Source organism: Hippocampus bargibanti, linkage group LG20, assembly GCF_051943395.1.
Source record: "Hippocampus bargibanti isolate YZ-2025 linkage group LG20, ASM5194339v1, whole genome shotgun sequence".
Taxonomy (NCBI): Eukaryota; Metazoa; Chordata; class Actinopteri; order Syngnathiformes; family Syngnathidae; genus Hippocampus; species Hippocampus bargibanti.
Window position 1 is genome coordinate 8,434,158 of NC_142753.1, and position 20,061 is coordinate 8,454,218.

Genomic DNA, 20,061 nt, shown 5'->3' on the forward strand with positions numbered 1-20,061 from the left:
TTTTCTCCCATCTTTTTTTCTTTCCGTGTACGACTCGCACGCCTTATATGGCAAAGGAACGTCTCGCTCGGACAAGGGCGGAAACGAAGCGCGGTGACAGCTGGGTAAGTTCATCCAGGAAGGGGAAAAAAAGACCCAGGACGTTCTGCTTCCTTCAGGCTACACAGCCCGACGTCCGATTCAACCACCGAGTGATCACTTGACACGTTCTCGTTGGTAAGCTCACATTTATTGCATTTGCAAAGATTCTACGGTCGTTTGTTGAAGCGTTTTTGCATCTACCGTAAACGCACCATCATTCAGAAATCACCATTGCAATCAGTGGAATGCTAACACACCCGGCTAGCGGTTGCTACTAACACTACCCGGTATTGTTTTTTTTAACACGTCAATTAATTGGAAGTTATCACATTTGATCGCTTATTGCAGTCAAAAAAAAAATAGGATAAACGTGAGCTTTGTTTTTTAGTGTGGATATCTTACAAAAAAACATCTTGGTATAATTGTGCTAACAGGGCAGGGCGTGATCACGACGACAACAACCAGGAAATATCGAAAGCTGCAAAGAGGGAAGGAGTAAATAGGCAGACACATTATGTAAGCACTTGACGTTACTTTACTCACAAATGTGTCTGAACCGCAGTTAAATTTGAAATAAAACGTCGTTTGCCGTGTTCCAATGCTGGATTTGGTTTTCCTCGCGTCATGTTGAAAATTGGATCTTTCCATCTTGAGTTCCAAGTTTCTTAGACAGTATTTTATGTTTTACGATTAAGTCAAATCGTAATGTAGTCGTTGTACTTTACAAAGAGCTTATTATCCAGAAGTGCGCCTGAACTTGCCGAAAATGCAGATTCTGCAAAAAAAGCACCACCGCCGACCTGACAATTTCCAAGTCGCGGTCCGCGGTCACCTCTGCTTGAACTGAAAAACAAAAATGACGCATTAAAGTATATTACTACATTGACCTAACTCCATGGAGGATTTTTGCTTTCGTTTCACACGTTCCGAAGAGGCCTTTGGACGTTTGTTTGTGTCAACAAACGCACGTTTTCGTCCCCGTTTAATAACACCCTAATGACGTTTCGTTTTTTAAACGCCATACACTTAAAAGAGCTCTGCATGATTTAATGTTAATAAAGCAGACAAAGAACTCCTGATCTGCATCGTGAACGAACTTGGCAGCCGAGCACTGCTGGTTAAAGCGCTGTAAACCTCTCTTCTGTCTGCTATGTCGAAATAGGGTGTATCAAAACATCACATCAACATATAAGTGGCACCAGGTAGTATTTCCGAACCAAACTTGTAACATCGACGAAAACCGGCAAGGATGTTTAAATCTTATTTTGATAAAGTATCAATGTTTGTACGGAGCATAGCTGCTTTCAAAGGTGAGCTGATTTTTGTCTGATCTCGGAATATCCGATTTTTCGATGGTAACATGAACGTCTCACTGCCGATGAACCTCTCACAGGCTTTCTTCCTGCTGCATGGTGGTGCTCTTTGACGTCAAACTTCTCCAATAAATGTACGTAGGTGTCTGAAATGCACAGATTATGCTTAAATATAAATTATGATTCAATAAGTGAGTTGGTCCATCAACTGTCAGAAAATATTGGGATGTTTTCAAGTTTCGAGTGTGGAATGTACGAACGTCGTATGATAGCAGTGAACGCACCCCACTTCACAACAAGCCTAGTTGAAGTTCACTGTCAAAGTTAACGTAAAACAAATTACATTTTCTTTTGTTTCACCTTACAAATGAACTGTCTGTATTGTGTCAATAGTTGCTTTATAAAGTAAGTATTGTGGTCAAAATCGGCAGTCTCCCGACTAAATTGTGACACTTAACGTGTATGAATTGGGAAAGTTTAACTGCCCCGTCGTGCAAATGCTTTTATTGGCACTACACGGCAATTAGGTCATGGGTATTAGTGCTGAGTGTCCTTCCTTAATCTAATTATATATCCAAACCTGGCTCAGAAATTAATTTGTTGCAGCCTTCTCAATGAGAAAAATGCTTGCAGATCAGGCAAAGGTGAGCCCTCAACCCAAGCTATTTTACTCTGTTCTAATTTGTCCGTCTCAGATGTCCCCAAAAGATGAAGCCAAGCGAATTAGCTCCCGCGACAGCCTTAAATTGTCGATGACGTGATCGTGCTACGCCAGAAACTGTTGTCAGGTTACAACACTTGTTGTGTAATGTTCAGAATATTTTGTCACTGGCTGTCTGTAACGTCCTTGAACTGGTTGATCATGCTTTGATAATAAACACCCAAGATACGAATAAAAGTATAGCAGTGCAAACGTTTTGTTGACAAAGGACTTTCCGAACACACCTTGTCTGGTATCTACATCTACCTTTTTGCAAGTCTTGACCTGCTTCCCTTCACTTGCATTCTAGTTGTGTTTTTTTTTGGTCTCTCAAGGATCACCCGTTCACAGGAAAATATTTGTACAGTGATACCTCGGTTTACGAACCCCTTGGCTTACAAACTTTTCGGTTTACGAATGTTAAATTTTACCTTGGCATCCAAACTTTTTTTCGGGATACACACGGAGCTGCCTCAATGAGTGATGTGTCGTTCGCGACCAAGCCGTTCTTCTAACAACAAAATGGCAGCCGACTGTTATACAGTACAGTTTATTTCTTCAATTATAATACCATAGCACATTTATTATACATAAAATAAGGTATATTTTGTGTAGTTTTAAGACTTAGAAAATTTGAAAGTAGAACATTATGTTTTATGGGGACCTGGGAACGGATTATTCTCATTTTAATGGTTTCCTATGGGAAATTATTTTTTGGGATACACACTTTTCGCCTTACACACTCTGTCTGGGAACCAATTAAGTTCGTAAGCTAAGGTATCATTGTAATTGTCATTTTGCACATCGGCTTTGTCGTTCTAAATTGTCTGTTTAAGAATATGGCAATTGTTTGGCTTTTGTATTTATTTATTGGCAATTTCATAACTTTGCTGCTGTGAAATGTAAATTTCTCCACTGAGAGACGAATAAAGGTACATCCAATCCAATCCAAAGGTGTTTTGGGAAAAGCCTTCGAGCTCTGCTTCCAATCTGGCATCCCTCCACATTGGTGTCACCTCATCCTCATTGGGCGACATTCCCTAATCGCTTCTAATCCGTTAGGTATGGCAGAGCTGGCGAATCTGGTGCAGAGGCTGGAGTTGGCCGTGGGCCGTCTGGAGGCCATGTCGGGCCCTGGTGACAGCAACGACGGTTCTGGTGGTGGAGGTAAATTATTTGTATGTTTTTTTTTTTTTTAAGATGACAAGCTTAAATATTTCAGTCTTGTGTGATGTGTGTAAGACAATATTAACATGCTATAGTGTTTGCGGTAGTAATAAACATTAATGTGACCCCCCCACGACCCCAAGTCATGTTTTAGTTGTTAATGATCTAACAAAGCTATCAACTCATTCACTGCCATTCACAAATCTATTCAGGAATTGAAAATATGACGTAGAGCGCCATTCACGAATTTGTTCGTGTTTTTTCGTGTTTGTGTGTCGATAAAGCGTTGGCCATGGCCTCCGTTAATGTTTTTTTCCCTTCCACGAGGGGGCAGCATTTCCTTTTTTTCCCATGTTAGCGCTTTGTTCCAGCTTCAGCTGTTGTTAAAGCGCTATATAAACCAATATGTATGGACATACACTCCCCTAATTACAAACATTCGACTTATGAGCAATGGTACATATGAACATTTGTGTAGTAACATATGTAGTGTTCTCTCCAGTTGTACACATCTTTATAGAGCATATATTTTATTAAGTTTGTTTTTTAGTACAAACCAATCAATACAGGTTACTTATACAAGCGTTAATCATACTTATATAAGCCTTAAACATACATTCCATACAAAATATAGCACTGAAGCAACTTACAAATTCACCTTACGACCGACCGTTCGGAACATATCTCGTTCGTAAGTTGGGGAGCGTCTAATACATTGGACTTTGGACAGCCGCCCTCATTTCAAGCTCTTATAACTCCACACCCATATAATTTAGGAATTCTTTTTTTTCCTGATAACACAAGAGAGTCTAAGGTTTTTTACACTGCATTGAATGTTTATGTAGTCCTAAAACTCAATATTCTGTGGGTTCTGGAATTCAAGTGACAATGACAAAAAAAAACTGGCACTGGAGTGGACACATTTTTGGACATGTCTGGCAGTGAATGTGTTAAATTGTAATGCTCTTCCACTACGCTTTTTTTTTTGCCAGCTGTACCAGCCTTCGTGGAGGCCTTCAATGAACTCATCAGTGGTCCCGTGAATCAATATTACAGCCACAGTCAGCAGATCGGAGGTGATGTCCTGAAACATGTACGTAACCTGTCACGCCTCTCGTTAGCTCTCGAAATCCTACTTTTTTGTTGTAACATATGTAGTATTCGCTTCAGTTGTACATGTACGTATCGTTATACAGCATATCTTTTATGGCTTTAGGTTACTTATATAAGTCTTAAACATATGTATATAAACCTTAAACATACATTCCATATAAATTATAGCAATGACTCAACTTACGAATGAATTCAACTTACGAACGACCGTTCAGAACGTATAGTGAGACCTCAACTTACGAACTTAATTGGTTCCCAGACACCCAGACAGAGTGTGTAAGGCGAAAAGTGCGTATCTCAAAAAAACATTTTCCCATAGGAAACCATTAAAATGGGAATAATCCATTCCCGGGTTTCCATAAAATATACTTTTCAACTAAATAAGCCTTAAAACTACACACAACATACCTTATTCCATGTATAATACATGTGCTATTGTATTGTAATGGAAGAAATACACTGCATTTTATCATAAAGTCACTTAATTTACATTTTGTAATGGTCATTTATGGCTTGATGGAATGGCGTTGGAGGTTGAAGGTCAAAGGGAATTGCTGTTTGGAAAGAGAGGCGCTTTACATGAGGACTGTAATTAAAGAAATAAACTGCTGTAAAATAAAGTTGTATTTACCTTTTTGATGGTCGTTGATGGCTTATGGAAGGAGAGTCACCTTCCATAAGGACTGTTGGTAACTAAACCTCTGGTGCTGTTCGGTCGTGTGCTTCCGCCGAAGATCACTCCGCCAGCCGTGGTGGGTGTGTATTATGAAAATAGTGCTTATTATAAGGTTTAATTTTCATAAATTTGACGTTTGTAAGACGAAAAGTTTGTAAGTTAAGGTTTTTGTAAGTTGAGGTCTCACTGTATCTCGTTTGTAAGGGGAGTGTCTGTTTATTTGACTTTTTGGCTTCTTGTTTTTCTCGCAGGCAGAAATGATGAAGCAGGCATTCTCCAGTCAGCGACAAGTCATCGTAACAGCCTCCGCTGCGCAGAAGCCATCGGATGTATGTCGCTCGTGTTTTGAAATGTTTTCATTTGCTATATTATGACATCGGCGTCACCAGAGTGGCTAAATATTGAAGTTTGTGTAGTTTTTCATGGCCGTTTTCATTTCGCTCAGGATGTTTTAAGCGCCCTCCTGCGGCCTGTGTGCCAAGTCATCGAGCAGGTGCAGGCGTTCCGCGAGCAGAAGCGCACTTCCCCCCATTTCCACCATCTCTCCGCCATCAGCGAGAGCGTGCCCGCACTGGGATGGGTCGCCGTGGTGAGATTTCTTGCATGCTTTTCATGTGTATTCAGCATCGTGTTTGAATTTGAATTGAAGTTGTGTCATCCATGTTTTCTGTCTTAGGCCCCAAAGCCAGGACCCTACGTGAAAGAGATGCAGGATGCCGCCATGTTCTACACCAACCGTGTACTCAAGGAGTATAAGGAAAAGTAATTAAAAAAATAGTAATTTCTCCGATATTGGGTTCTGCGGTGTCAGAGATGTTCGATCGGACACTGTGGACAAAGACTCGAACCCAGAACGATTGTCCGTACTGCCGGCAGGAGACGCAGCCATTCATGACAGACGTCTGAATTCTGCAGCCCTCTGCCAAGCTATTTATTGAGAGTATCTGCAAATTTAAGTGATACATTAGTAAAACATAGTTTTCTTGATTAGAATACCACACCTCTTGTGTTGTAAGCACGAACAGCTGTAAGCAATAAAACATTATCTTTTCCGTGAACTGATAAATTTGTAACCTGGCTAATGAGCTCTTCCTGTGAAGGAGTTTCAAGTCGTAAATTGCTTCGGTGATAAAGGAGTTTCCCAAGTCCTAAATTCTGTCCAAGGCCAGATCTCCTAGATCACAGGTGTCAAAGTCAAGGCCCGCGGGCCAAATCCGGCCCGCCACATCATTTTTTTTTCGGCCCGCGAAAGCAAATCAAACTTGTTAAATTCCATGATGATTGCTAAAATCTGAGCCAAAATTTCATATTTTTGGATGTCAACCACAATAAAAGTCATTATTCTTGACTTCTGATTTGAAAACGAGTTATTCATTAATTTGCTGTGTGCTCTATATGTAATATTTGAAGGGATTTAAACATTCTAATGGGTTCCCCAAATTCATAACGGCCCGCAAGAGGAAACCATAACTACAATGTGGCCCGCGGCAAAAAAATGACTTTGACAACCCTGTCCTAGATGAAGATGACAGTTTAACTTGCTGTGTCTGTTGACCTCAGATTAACCCCAGGTTGTCTGTGCTTCAATTGTGTATTTGAGTCACACATGTTGACTAAGCATATAACAGCATGAATTTTTTAAATAAGATAACTTCTTATTCTTCATCATCCGGTAACATACTAAAAGCATTTCTGGTGCTTTGTAGAAAGTTAAAGGAGCCATTTTCATCCCATTTTTTTTGTTCTGTTAAAAGAGACAAGACACACGTGGATTGGGTGCGCTCCTACTTGGCCATCTGGACCGAGTTGCAGAATTACATCAAGCAATATCACACCACCGGTTTGTCCTGGAGCAAGACCGTAAGCACCATTTCACTTAAGACTCAACAATTATTGCTACAAATGCTTTGTTTCTAAAACTCCATTTCATCTCTAGGGCCCAGTGGCTTCGGCCTCCGCAGCCCCTCCAAGCAAGCCTAGCGCCGGCGCTCCTCCGCCCCCACCCCCTCCCGGACCACCTCCGCCGCCTCCAGCGGACCTCGGCGGCTCCTCCGAGCACGGAGACAGCGACTCCCTCAATCGGACTGCCTTGTTTGACGCCATCAATCAGGGCGCCAACATCACCAGGGGTAAACCGGGCCGTGTGTGTGTGTGTGTATATGTATATGCGTATGTGTGCATGTATTATATACATATATAATATGACTTAAACATAATAAACACGAAACGCCAATTTGTGTCTATTTTGAAGTAGTCTGTGTATAATATATAGAGTAAAGTCTTGTTATATCGATACCGGTTATATCGATAGTACTGCTTATTACGATACTATTTCTATGAACGCAAGGAGAAAATTTACATGCCGCAGGATCAGATATATCGATAGTCTGGTTATATCGATATTTTCTCCAACTCCCGAGAATATCGATATAACGAGACTTTACTGTATATATATATATATATATATATATATATATATATATATATATATATATATATATATATATATATATACAAACAAACTTTTCGCCTTGCACACACTTTCTGGGAACCAATTAAGTTTGTAAGCTGAGGTATCACTGTGTGTGTGTGTGTGTGTATATATATATATATATATATATATATATATATATATATATATATATATATATATATATATATATATATATAGTGTGTTAGTATGACTAGTCTTGTGAGGACCACTAACGTTTTGTACGATACGTCGTGAGGACATTTTTGCCAGTCCTCACAAGTTTTTCATTCTACAGGCTTCTAGAAGGTCTATACATGCATCTGTTAGTTTCAGAGAGAGGTCCTCACAAATTCACCCAAAATGATTTTTTTTTTGGTCTGTGTTTTCATTTCACTTGGATACACACACAGTTTTTACTCACTGTTATGTGTTTATGTGTGTGTGTGTGCGTGTTTGATGACAGGAAAAAGTTCATACCACAAAAAGTAAAACAATATTTTAACAATTTATTACAGGGGTGAGGACTTTGAATGTAGCCATTCAGAAACCACACCTGCTGTTATTTCAGTTTCAAGTCCACTTATTTCTTTGTTTTTAAAGAATTTGAAGTGGGAAATGGGGTGACATTGAGTGTTCAAATGGAACACTAGTTCTTTAAAATTATCAGCAACGGTGGTCCTCACCCCTTAACTGGAGTTATCCAGACTTCACAAAACCATTGAAACAGGAATGTGTGTGTGTATGTATGTATAAAATCACTGCTATACAGAATGTAATATTGGCGTTGTGGGATGATGAGAATGAGCATAATAAAGGAACTAAAATGAAAATAAACCAAGCAAATTTTCTGTCAGACGTTTCGAAGGGTGTACCACTTAATTTCTGCGCCGCCATAACCAAATTCTAGTGTACTGAACACATTGCTTATCATCATTTCAATCAAGTTATTTCCTTGCGTCCTGAAATGACAACAATGTTGAAGTCTTGTATACCACGGTTTCTCCCTTTTCCAGGCTTAAGGCACGTTAAGGATGATGAGAAGACCCACAAGAATCCCGGACTCAGGAGTCAGGCTGCTCCCGTACGTACCGGACCGAAACCATTCACTGGTCCTTCCCTCCGAACCGCTCCGTCGGCTGCCGCGACACGTAGCGCACCCCCCGTTTTGGAGCTGGATGGCAAGAAATGGAAAGTGGTACGTAGTTGCCCCGCCCTCGTCCCAAACCAAACTGAGACAAGGCTACAAAACGTAATTATTTCTGCGCGTACTCACTCCGCAGGAGAACCAAGAAGGTGCGCAAGGCCTGGTGATCAGCGACACGGAGCTCAAGCAAGTGGTTTACGCGTTCAAGTGTAACAACAGCACCCTGCAGGTCAAAGGCAAACTCAACTCCATTACGATCGGTAAGAACCGGTTTGGCGCGATTTCAAAAGGTCATGTCAGTATTGTCAATACCAACCAGGGTTATTCCCCCCCCCCTGCTAGATAATTGTAAGAAAATGGGCCTGGTGTTTGATGACGTCGTGGGCATCGTTGACATCATCAACTGCAGGGATGTCAAAGTCCAGGTGTGTATATGACCCGCAGTGTTTTAACTCATTCGCTGGTAGGGCGGGGGGGTGCTGATAAAGCGCTGGTTAGACCTCTGGCAATGTTTTTTTCTACGAGGGGGCAGCGTTTGCCTTTTGTCAATGTTAGCGCTTAGTTACAACTTCAGCTTTTGTCAAAGTGTGATGTAGCTGTCTATTTATTAGCTATCTATTTGCTAACTGGCTGGCTAGCTAGCTATCTGGCTGGCTATCTATTAGTTATATAGCTATCTATTGGCTATCTAGCTGGCGAGCTTGCTATGTATTTGAATTACTTCTGGGTTGAGTGAACGCTGGCGTGTGGCTGCCGCTGCTCACCCACAGAAAAACTGATCTCCTGACTGTAAAGTGACCATGAGTTTTGAAAGGCGCTTATAAATGAAATGGATTATTATTATTATTGTATTTTGGACAGCCACCCCCATTTCAAGCTCAGATAACTCCAGACTCATAATTTAGGAATTAACTCTTGTATGTATTGTATTTTGTACAGCCGCCCCCATTTCAAGCTCCGATAACTCCAGACTCATATAACTTAGAAATTAACTTGTACGTATTGTATCATATTGTATTTTGTACAGCTGCCTCCATTTCAAGCTCCGATAACTCCAGACTCATATAACTTAGAAATTAACTTGTACGTATTGTATCATATTGTATTTTGTACAGCCGCCGCCATTTCAAGCTCAGATAACTACAGACTCTTATAACTTAGTAATTAACTTTTTTTTCAATGAAAGAAGAGTTAATTCCTAAGGTTTCTAACACTGTATTGAATGTTTATGTCGTCCTAAAACTCAATATTCAAGTGACAGTGACAAAAACCCTGGCACTGGAGAAGACACATTGTTGCACATCGTCTGGCAGTGAATGAGTTAAAAAGTGTAACGTTTGATCAAATGTGTTTTTCGGGAGCGTTTTTTTTTTTTTTAAACAAAATAATAAAACGGGCTATCACGCGCAGGTTATCGGTCGGGTTCCCACCATCTCCATCAACAAGACGGACGGTTGCCACGTGTACCTGAGCCAAAAGTCACTGGAATGTGAGATCATCAGCGCTAAAAGCTCAGAAATGAACATTTTGGTGCCTGGCCAGGATGGAGAATATGTGAGTATCCCATCCCAACATGACTTTCCTGACTGCGCTGATCAATATTATCGATCGATAGGAGATTTTTAGAGTGACTTTTATCATTGCGATGACTTTTATCATTGTGATCCACAGTCGGAATTCCCGGTACCCGAGCAGTTCAAGACAATTTGGGACGGCGCGAAGCTCGTCACCTCATCGACGGAGATCGCGGGATAGATCAGGGGGGGGGGGGTGACCTTTTCTCGACACCACGCGCCCCCAACCCTCCCACGCCCTTTTCTCACATTTCACCAAGCCCACCTGAGTGATGACTCACTAGCTAACACGCGCGCTGTAGAGTCGAGAATTGAAAAACGTCATGCGTTTGGTTTTTTTTCTTCTTCTCCCCTCCCCACTTCATCTCCTTGGCCTATCAAGAGCTTTCATGCTCTTTTCCCACAGCCAATGAGGACTGCTTATGTTTATCTCAAGCTTTCCTCGCAGCCAATCAGCAGGGAGCACTTTTGCCAATTATATCTGTAGATTTATCCGGATAATACTGTACTCGATTATTAGCTAGGTGGATATCGCCTCTGCAGCCATGATTATCAGGATGCTTAATGCACTAATTATCTCTTTAGTGGCTAAGGAGAACCCCCCCCCCCCCCACCCCCGCCTAATGGTAGGTATCTGTTCATTAATATGCAATTTCATTCAGTCCTTGTGAAGAAAAAAAATCATAATTGTTGATTAAATATTCTAAAATGTTGATTAGGAGTGAAATCAGGCAAGATATCGAATGGAAAGTTTTCATCACGCGGTTCATTTAAATACAAACTCGATCACACTTATGCGTTCTTATGTACACATTCCCAAAGTGTCAGACATTCCATGGAAAGAGGGATGAAAAATATTCATATAGGAGCGATGTAGAATTGAATATGACTTTATTAGCGACGGGCTAATATGGAGACAAATGGGCAAACATAGCCTTGAAAATGACGTTGGATATCTCAAGTCTTATTGGCGCCGCCATTTTATATTGTCTTTTTTTGTTGTGGGGAGGGAGTTGGTTTCACAATCAATATTATTGCTCATTCGTACTGGAGAGATCATTAAAAATGTTGCAATAATATCCTCTTGTTTGTTTTGGATGTAGGCGCAGGGATGCATCTGGGGACTAATTCTAAAATGGATGGACCCCGATTTAACTAGATCGAACTAAGTATGTAAAACTGATTGAAATAAACCAAAATTACATTCATTGGAGCATGAAAAAACATTATTTGAGTAAAATCTATTTTTCTAATATCAACAATTTAAAGGACAACCGACACCATTTTTTTATTTCCTGACATCAGAAAAACGTTTTATAGCATCTAAAATACCCAAAACACGCGGGCTGATATTTTTAGTCAAATGCAACACCAATAAAAATAAGTTAGTGTCCCAAAACGACTTCAAAATGACCTCAGAAGGTCCCGCCTCCTTGTTCGTGATGTTACACTAGGACGTCTTGCCTTGCTCTAGAATCAAAACAATGGCTTCAGATTCGGAGAAGATGCTTTCTTGTTACTCATCCAGTTATGAATATGATTCAAATAGTTCTGAAGAGGAAAGCATACATGTTTGCAATCGATTGAAGAAGTCCATCCGTCTCATTTTGAGGCGTCTGGACTCCAATGTAGCGTCCCCGAAAATGCACAAGATGGCGCCTGACCGTCGTTGGAAATGGGCTGATTTTTCTGTTGGTAATTTGTGTCAACTAGTATCAAATAGTAGTCTCAGTGCAACACACAACGATTCACCATCGCATCATTCACCATCAACACTGATCAACACGATGTTTTCAGATGAAAAAAGTACCTAAAATGCATTGTGTGTCGCTTTCTCTGTCAGGGGCGTTCCTTCAGTGACGTAACGTACGCACTCATACACCAACTCGAAAACAACTTGATCCTGAATATTCAGCGTGAGTCTTAAAACGTAAAATATAGCTATATGCCGTGGAATCTTTGTAAAATACGCTCAGCAGTAGAAGTTGAAGTGATTTTACAAATTATGGACACAACTTGTCCAGAGGCGTCGGTTGTCCTTTAAATAAATGGTGTTTTTTTTTAAGCTATTTTAACAGAAGTATGTCATAAGTGGTGTTGGTCATGTAGCAATATGTGCCAATCGTAAAAGGCTTGCCCCAGTACTGGCTCAGTGGAGTTACAAAGTTGCACCAGTGGCTGTAAAATGCGGAAAAGGCGCAAGGGAGCGGCCCAGATGCATCCCAGTAGGCGCGCATGTCAACAGCAACTTTTTAATTAAAAAAAAAAAGGTTCTTAAAATTCCAAAACTATTGATTTTAACTGAATAAAAAAAGGAATAGGATTTTTTGTTACAATTTCCAGTGGGCGACTGATCAGTGCAGTGATGGGGGTATTTCCCTGCCCCCTTTTTTAGTTTTCCTTAGCGCAAGTAAGGCAGCAGGTTTGCATTGAACCATTCCCGAGTAAACTGAAGATGATCTCCATCTGTTGCAAGAAAAATCAGTTTTCCCGCCTTGTCCATCGCAGCCAGGCCCAGGCGATCCTACGTTAGGAAAAACATTTTTAATTTTTATTACATACGTACGTATGCAAAAACAGCTCACGTGACCTTGCGTGTGCGCTAACACACCTCTTTGTAGAGAATACTCTCCTGCAGCGTTTCGGTCTCTTTGGCTTGACCCGTTTTCAAGAATCCAAACCACTTTCAGAAAGGAAAAAGTTGAGGTTTATGAGTGCCAAAAACAAAACGAGGGGACGTTTGTCTAAGCTCTCAGTCGTACAGGAGTGAAAATGTTTCTTCAGCCGTCATCTGTACTATTTTGAAGGTGTCGGACCTCTCACTCATCCGAGAAGCTTCGTCAGCTAACTAAAGTTGTGCTGGTAACTATATGCTCTGATCAGAGCAGAGAACTGGCCCCCTCTGTCCATTAGCTATCTATATAGATTTCTATCTATTTGAGTTACTTCCGGATTGAGTGAACGCTGGCACGTGTGGCTGCCGCTGCTCACCCACAGAAAAAAATTATCCTGTGACTGTAAAGTGACCTATTGAAAGGCACTTAGAAATGAAATGTATTATTAGGGATTTATATATCGTGGCAGAGCTACCAGCACCATTTTAGTTAGCTGATGAAGCTTTTCGGATGAGGAGCGAAAGATCCGATACCTTCAAAGAAGTACAGATGACAGCTGAACGATCGACGTGTCGTTGGGTTAGCTCACCTCCGTATCGACAGGATCCACCACTGTGTCGTGCAGAAACTTCACCATGACAAATGTATCCAGCATCTGCAGATTTTTCTTGTAGGTCTCGTTTAAAACCTTTTTAAAGCAGAATTAGAGTCATAACGTTTGATTCATTTGCTACTTTGCAATCGACGTAACTAACCCGCTCTTGGTTGATATCCGCCAGGAAAAGACTCCGTTTCTTGTATAGGTCATCGTTTAAAGGGTCATGCCAGTACTGGGCCTGCACTAGACTGGGGGTGGGGGGGGGGGGGTAATCTGGTCACAAAGCGGCTTTAAATGTTTGCTTTAATGTGTCACGTGGATGTCACAATGCAAGAATGAAGACATTTTACTGTTTCTGAACCACGTCGGCGTAAGCTTCGGTGTTGAGGGCTTTTCGGATGATGTCGCAGACATGGGATGACTCCCCTGGACATTTAGGCAGGCCGTACACACCTGAGGGTTGTACATAACGTCGCCGCCGCGAACGTTACTCACCGTACATGTGTTTGGTATGAACAAATGAATCGACTGTGGTGGATTTTTCCTACCTTGTTGCTGGCCGCCGACAGAGATTAACGTCTTCATCGGTGGGAAAGGGCATCGCTGTGCCACGGCTCTCCTGCACAATGGAAGCAATTTACAGACATTCCCTAAATTAAGAACATTCTAGTTACGAATAATGGTACACACGGATATTTTTGCGGGTACGGTATGTCCAAAAAATGTTCGGACGGAGAGGCTGGATTTTGTATTGCGCGCCTTTTTTCACAGTTGACGCTCCAGGAGGATGTGATGCATAACAAAAAGTAATAGCTGCTGGCACGTCATTACTGCAGCAGCTTCAGTAATGGCTTCCCGAAGACCCAGGAATATATGTCGTCGTACTACAGTAGGTGCGAATTTATTTTATGACTGTTAGAGCATCTGTGTTTAATACTTCCCCGTTCAGTGTTTGACTTCAACATACATTCCATACAAAATATAGCACTGAAGCAACTTACAAACAAATTCAACTTACGAACGACCGCTCGGAATGTATCTCGTTCGTAAGCTGGGGAGCGTGTATTATGTGGTGCGGAAAAAATGTCTACTGAGTAGTTACATACAGAAATTGGCCCCCTTGTGAGAATCCCATGGCGTTATATCCTCCCTTTAAATGAGGGTCACTGGCCAGCTGACTGCACACCAATGAGACCTGCTCATTGACGTTCATGAAGAATCCATTTGTGGTGTCCTGTGTGCGAAATATTACATGACATCACCCAAGCATGAAAAAAACTAATTCGGGAATGGCTCTTTATGTCATATTTTTAATTCCTGAATAAATTTGTGAATGACGGTGAATGAGTTAAAAGTAAAATTGAAAATGAAAGAACGGTACCTGTGCAATATTACTGCCAATCATTAATGAAAGCACATAAATTCCTGGAATCTCCTTCTGGATCATTTTCTTTATTGCTCCCATGCTGAGCGGATTGCAGCAATTGTCACCTGGACACAGGAAGAATTCCCATACAAAAAAATCTAAACTGCAAATCTAAATGAGACGACTGTGATATATTCTCTTTTTTTTCCCCATCAGACAAAGTGAATCAATTGCATCCATCTATCCACCATCTATAGAAACACCTCTATAATTCTCTATCATGTTAAAAATGATCACCAGCACATTTCTCCATTCTCAAGCATCTAATACAACTCTACATACACATTTTGTATTGTTTACAACACAATTTGAATACTGTCCTCACCCATCCCATGCCACATAACGAGAGGTACTGTCCCATTGCTGGAACTTTGAGCCGGCCTGCTTGCAACCAGCACCACTGGAGCAACCAGGAGGGCCCACAGCAAACCAAGTGTCATCTTGGAACCTGGAATTAATTAATTAGATCGGTATTTTCCCATCGCGATTGGGTCAAACAATGATATACATCATGAATATTCACCTATCTATGGCGAAGACCTATTGTGACAAGTAGAATATCAAATGGTCTCCCATGAGATGATAGAATATACAATTAATATACAGTACTTAAACTAAACACAGCTAGGTTTCATCAGCATCATCGTTTCGATGTTATTACAGTGTATTCTGTGACGTCATACATGTTACGTTTCAGAAAACAAAAATCGGGAGATTTTCGTACTCACGACTGTGGTGCGTGTTAATACGGTATAATGTGAGCTCCAGAAAAGTACATTCGAAGCAAATAAAACAAAACGCTTTCATTGTTTATTTATACATTCAATAAGTATAACATGTATTTTGTTTTTACATTTTCTTTTGTTTCACCTTACAAATTAACTGTCTGTATTGTGCCAATAGTTGCTTTATAATGTGAGTATTGTGGTCAAAATCGGGAGTCTCCCGACCAAATCGTGAGATTTAACATGTGACGTTCTTTTTGCCTGTGTGCAATGTGGTTAAAAATAATTTGTCAAGGCCCAGTAATGCGATGAGATATCAGTCAAACGTGGTGATATCAAGTTGACTTTATCTGTGGTTCACCAAATGCACACGTTGTGGCCGTTTAGTTTGTGGTTTTCGATGTGCCTCGGTTGTTCGTCGCACAGTCGCAAATTGGACAAACTTGCTCGTCACTCCCCCCCTCATATGCACACAATCATAACCAAAGCGAATAAAATGTGATTAACGATGATCAAACAACATTTAAGAATGCAGATATCACATTGTGTGCTTAATCGACACTCACCGTTCAAGTCTTCCGATATTTTAATGTCAGATGACAACGGACAGCTTAACCAGCCAATCAGAGCGAAGGGGCGGAGTCCCGCAGCCGAAGTAGCCAGACTTGTGACTGGTTTTGTGTAGCTGAACTTTAGCCCGTATTCATTTGACTTTTTATGACATAGTGACACTTTAATACGTCGGTCAATTTTCACTTAGCACACCAAGAAGATATAATTCGATTTCATGTGATGTTAACACATTTTCAACGGACAAAGTGTGTCGTCTAAGTTAGCTTGCCATGCTAGCTCGCGCAGAACATAATCGACATCATTCCTCGTCGGATCGTTGAGCCAGTTGAATAACTGCTCACATTCCGGTGAGTTTGGGGGGTCGTCCAAGTGGTTTTTGGGTTATTCGGCAAGGTCCACAATGTCGAGAGAGTTCGAAGAGCCAACGTTAACCGGGAGTTACGATACCGTAGGCTCGTTCCCTAAAAGTTTTGGATACGGGCTGGAGGAAGGAGACATGGAGGAGAACCCCGTGTCAGCTGACCAGCCAAGGATCCTGCTGATGGGACGGCGGCGCAGTGGAAAGTCGTCCATTCAGAAGGTCAATTCAGATTTTATCCACGATATATTTAGGTTAAAACGACTTTTGTTTTGTTGTTTTAATAAATCACGCAGCGTCTTGTATCATTTCGAAATATTAAAAATTTAATTGGAAACAGGTGTTGGTGATTATACAGTATGAAGATCACCCAAGTGCCATTTTGAAATATTTTAAACAAAAAACGCCATTTTGTGGCATATTCCCACTTATTCAATATTTTATTTGGTTAAATATATATATGCAATGTATATACAGCTTCAAATAAAACTAAGCAAACCTTTTTAGATTTTTTTTTGTACTGTAGTTCAGTATTCAAATGGAAGCCTCTGAAAAGCACACATTTGACTGAACAAAGGTTACCTTTGATTCAATTGACGAACGACATCTTTTTTTTTCTTAGGTGGTTTTCCACAAAATGTCTCCGAATGAGACTTTGTTTCTGGAGAGTACCAACAAAATTTACAAGGACGACATCTCCAGCAGCTCCTTTGTCAACTTTCAAATCTGGGACTTTCCGGGCCAAGTGGACTTCTGTGATCCGACATTTGACAGTGAGATGATCTTCAATGGAACGGGCGCATTGATTTTTGTCATTGACGCTCAGGTGAGATATGATGAAATCTTGAGTGACTAGGCTCAAATAAATCCGCGTTTCCTTTCTCGACTGTTCTTAGGATGATTACATGGAGGCTCTTGAAAAGCTCCAAGTGACTGTGTCGAGGGCCTACAAAGTCAATCCTGATATCAACTTTGAGGTGTTCATCCATAAAGTTGACGGCCTTTCCGACGATCACAAAATCGAAACGCAAAGAGATATTCATCAGCGAACTAAAGATGACCTCACTGACGCCAGCCTCGAGAAAGTCCACCTCAGGTAGGCGATGGACGATAAGACGACTGCTGCTTTACGGTAAAGTTGCTCAGGTGAAACTCCTATCCAGTTATTTTGCTTGTTGGCTTGCCGAATGATTCCTTTCATCCATTGCTGCTAAGAAAGTAAACTTAAAAAGTGCTTAGCTGGCGGTTATTTGCTGCTGACGCAGCGAAGGGAAGGCAAGGGGTGATAGGGAAACAGGAAGGTTGAAAGTTAGAAGCTCTGCTTATGGCTCTACTCGTTTTTTTTTTTTTTTTTTTTTTTAAAGTTGCTGGATCAGCTTGGCTTTAAAAAATGCTGTTCCACAGGGTTGTGCAAAATTGCAAAGAGCCACAATACGGTTATATTTGGATTACTGTTTAGAGACTTAATGGTGACTGAGGAAGAAGCTTTATAAAGGAAGTAGCTGGAATACGTGGTGAGCAGGGTGCGGAGGGTCCATTAGGATTTTTCTGTGCCCTTGTCTTGACAAATGGTACATAGAGAATATTAATAATGAAGGGAATGGATCAAGCAGGCAAGCCGATTTAATATTATTTTTTTTTGCAGGCTTGTTTGGTGTTTTAAATGTCTTTCCGTTCCGCCCTCAGCTTCTACTTGACCAGCATCTACGACCACTCCATTTTTGAGGCCTTCAGCAAAGTAGTCCAGAAGCTCATCCCTCAATTGCCAACTTTGGAGAACCTCCTAAACATTTTTATATCTGTACGCTCCCTTCACCTTAATCCTGTTTTTTTTTTTTTTTAATATGGAAAAAAAAGTACAACGGGGCCATTCTTGTGTCGCTAGCATTCCGGGATTGAAAAGGCCTTCCTGTTTGATGTCGTCAGCAAGATTTACATCGCCACGGACAGCTCGCCTGTGGACATGCAGTCCTATGAGCTCTGCTGCGACATGATCGACGTGGTCATCGACGTCTCCTGCATTTACGGGTAACGTATAAATTCGCCGTGATCCTCATTTCTTCCTCATGTGTGACACATTTATTATCCCTCGGCAGGCTTCTGGAAGACGGCAGCGGCTGCGCCTACGATAAGGAGTCTTTAGCCATCATCAAGCTGAACAACACCACGGTGCTTTATTTGAAAGAGGTCACAAAGTTCCTCGCGCTCGTTTGTATCCTCAGAGAGGAGAGTTTTGAGAGGAAAGGTATGTAAAATGTTTTGTGTATTCCGTTTTGCGGGATAATAACTTTGGGCTGTTAGCATATTTGATTGGATTTACCTTTATTAGTCTCGCAGTGGAGAAATTTACATTTCACAGCAGCAACGTTATGGAAAGGAAAGGAAGAAGTAGAAAAACTAAATACAGGAGCTGCTGGAAAGGTAGCCACTCTCGCGGCGCCATCTTGAAGTCAAAAGAACAAAAAAAAACAAAATAATATGACAACACATTCACCTTCGTCATTCAATCTTCAGCACTTTCTGCACCCTCTTTGTTGCATGAAGCAGTTCTAGACGAAAGAGGAGAGGATCAAAGCCTCCTTTTCACCAGTTGATCATGGACGTCATGGTGAAATATGCACGTCTGCTACAAGCTAAATATTGAAAACAAACAAAGCTATAGCATCCATTGATGAACGATATTGTCTCACATCTCCTGTCCCATGTAAATCCGCTTCAATTCCAAGCTGCGACAGTTCCACATATGCAAACAAGCAACGCTCGTGAGAGCACTTGCTAACGGCTGCCTACTCGGGCGCCATCTTGGACTTGCTATCCCTATCTTCCTATCTCCCTCCCCCGCAGGTCTCATCGAGTACAATTTCCACTGTTTCCGAAAAGCCATCGACGAAGTGTTCGAAGTCGCCGCCTCCAATCAAAGTGGCATCTTGAAGAGATCAAACTCGTCCAGCGACAGCCTGAAATACGCTGCGCTAAATGGCGACGGCCTCGAAACGCAATAGCGTCATTCGATAACCCCCCCCCCCCCACCCTCTCTCCTCCATTTTGCTGCCTTGTTTAGTGCCACTGTGGTGGGTTGCCAGGTTTGTCAAAATTCCAGGTGATGCACTCACAGCGTATGTTGTCCAAAAGTGTAATCATCGCTTTGAAAGACGCTGTTAGCTTCGCGTACCTACTCAGCCGGTTTGCTTTGCAGCGCGACATATTTGGATCGGCTTTTATTTTTTTTAATATTTAACCTAAAGTGGGCCTCAGGCACTTTGCTTTTCTATGTATGCTACGTCCTAATAATACAAGGGCTTTATATTTTTCCAATGCCAAACAGGAAATTCCAAAGGTTCCATGATTATTATTTTTTGTATACTGTACATAGTTTCTTTTAATAAAGAAATTTATATTTTGTTGATTGAAGCTCATCGGTTAAGTTGTCTTTTTTTGAAATGGTCATCAGAAAAAAGCAATTTGAGACCAAAATTGTCCATGGATGACCTTTTTTTTTTGCTCTCAACACAGTCAAAGTTAAGC

The 20,061-nt window shown here is 41.2% G+C and overlaps 3 protein-coding genes across 8 annotated transcripts; 2 read left to right on the forward strand and 1 right to left on the reverse strand.

Annotated features, from left to right (window-relative positions):
* The first annotated feature begins 81 nt into the window (after positions 1 to 81).
* On the forward strand, positions 82 to 11,320 carry cap1 (cyclase associated actin cytoskeleton regulatory protein 1). 4 transcript variants are annotated; one of them, XM_088986931.1, is made up of 14 exons: positions 127 to 216; positions 1,475 to 1,528; positions 3,157 to 3,261; positions 4,254 to 4,354; positions 5,302 to 5,379; positions 5,496 to 5,639; positions 5,727 to 5,812; positions 6,805 to 6,910; positions 6,987 to 7,179; positions 8,537 to 8,718; positions 8,804 to 8,927; positions 9,010 to 9,092; positions 10,078 to 10,221; positions 10,339 to 11,320. In XM_088986931.1, exons 3-14 carry the CDS (start codon positions 3,159 to 3,161, stop codon positions 10,420 to 10,422), a joined length of 1,428 nt encoding a protein of 475 aa, XP_088843057.1. In that variant the 5' UTR covers positions 127 to 216; positions 1,475 to 1,528; positions 3,157 to 3,158; the 3' UTR covers positions 10,423 to 11,320. The 4 variants fall into 4 exon arrangements, with proteins under 4 accessions (XP_088843056.1, XP_088843057.1, XP_088843058.1 ...); XM_088986928.1 differs by lacking the exon at positions 127 to 216 and adding an exon at positions 1,316 to 1,391; XM_088986930.1 differs by lacking the exon at positions 1,475 to 1,528 and having other exon boundaries at positions 82 to 216.
* Positions 11,116 to 19,420, reverse strand: ppt1 (palmitoyl-protein thioesterase 1 (ceroid-lipofuscinosis, neuronal 1, infantile)). 2 transcript variants are annotated; one of them, XM_088986936.1, is made up of 11 exons: positions 19,345 to 19,420; positions 16,626 to 16,631; positions 15,206 to 15,328; positions 14,836 to 14,945; positions 14,561 to 14,688; positions 14,003 to 14,073; positions 13,805 to 13,907; positions 13,612 to 13,702; positions 13,446 to 13,544; positions 12,853 to 12,924; positions 11,116 to 12,765 (listed from the first exon to the last, which is right to left on the reverse strand). In XM_088986936.1, exons 1-11 carry the CDS (start codon positions 19,418 to 19,420, stop codon positions 12,643 to 12,645), a joined length of 1,002 nt encoding a protein of 333 aa, XP_088843062.1. In that variant the 3' UTR covers positions 11,116 to 12,642. The 2 variants fall into 2 exon arrangements, with proteins under 2 accessions (XP_088843062.1, XP_088843061.1); XM_088986935.1 differs by lacking the exons at positions 16,626 to 16,631; positions 19,345 to 19,420 and adding an exon at positions 16,172 to 16,297.
* On the forward strand, positions 16,385 to 19,947 carry LOC148883011 (ras-related GTP-binding protein C-like). Of its 2 annotated transcripts, XM_088986934.1 has the most exons (8): positions 16,385 to 16,525; positions 16,631 to 16,758; positions 17,159 to 17,362; positions 17,433 to 17,632; positions 18,223 to 18,337; positions 18,422 to 18,564; positions 18,633 to 18,781; positions 19,381 to 19,947. In XM_088986934.1, the coding sequence occupies exons 2-8, from the start codon at positions 16,675 to 16,677 to the stop codon at positions 19,536 to 19,538; spliced, it is 1,053 nt and encodes a 350-aa protein (XP_088843060.1). In that variant the 5' UTR covers positions 16,385 to 16,525; positions 16,631 to 16,674; the 3' UTR covers positions 19,539 to 19,947. The 2 variants fall into 2 exon arrangements, with proteins under 2 accessions (XP_088843060.1, XP_088843059.1); XM_088986933.1 differs by lacking the exon at positions 16,385 to 16,525 and having other exon boundaries at positions 16,579 to 16,758.
* Positions 19,948 to 20,061: the final 114 nt, after the last annotated feature.

Excerpts from the sequence above, each read along its gene's own strand:
- cap1 (XM_088986928.1), top strand. The coding sequence starts at position 1,331 with ATGTTTAAATCTTATTTTGATAAAGTATCAATGTTTGTACGGAGCATA. Across the intron at positions 1,529-3,156 it reads GTCAAACTTCTCCAATAAAT|GTATGGCAGAGCTGGCGAAT; the intron begins GTACGTAGGTGT and ends CTAATCCGTTAG. Across the intron at positions 7,180-8,536 it reads GGGCGCCAACATCACCAGGG|GCTTAAGGCACGTTAAGGAT; the intron begins GTAAACCGGGCC and ends TCCCTTTTCCAG.
- LOC148883011 (XM_088986933.1), top strand. The coding sequence starts at position 16,579 with ATGTCGAGAGAGTTCGAAGAGCCAACGTTAACCGGGAGTTACGATACC. Across the intron at positions 17,363-17,432 it reads TTTTTGTCATTGACGCTCAG|GATGATTACATGGAGGCTCT; the intron begins GTGAGATATGAT and ends GACTGTTCTTAG. Across the intron at positions 18,338-18,421 it reads TCCTAAACATTTTTATATCT|CATTCCGGGATTGAAAAGGC; the intron begins GTACGCTCCCTT and ends TTGTGTCGCTAG.
- ppt1 (XM_088986936.1), bottom strand. The coding sequence starts at position 19,420 with ATGGCTTTTCGGAAACAGTGGAAATTGTACTCGATGAGACCTGCGGGG. Across the intron at positions 14,689-14,835 it reads TTGGCAGTAATATTGCACAG|GACACCACAAATGGATTCTT; the intron begins GTACCGTTCTTT and ends TTTCGCACACAG. Across the intron at positions 13,908-14,002 it reads TGTCGGCGGCCAGCAACAAG|GTGTGTACGGCCTGCCTAAA; the intron begins GTAGGAAAAATC and ends TACAACCCTCAG.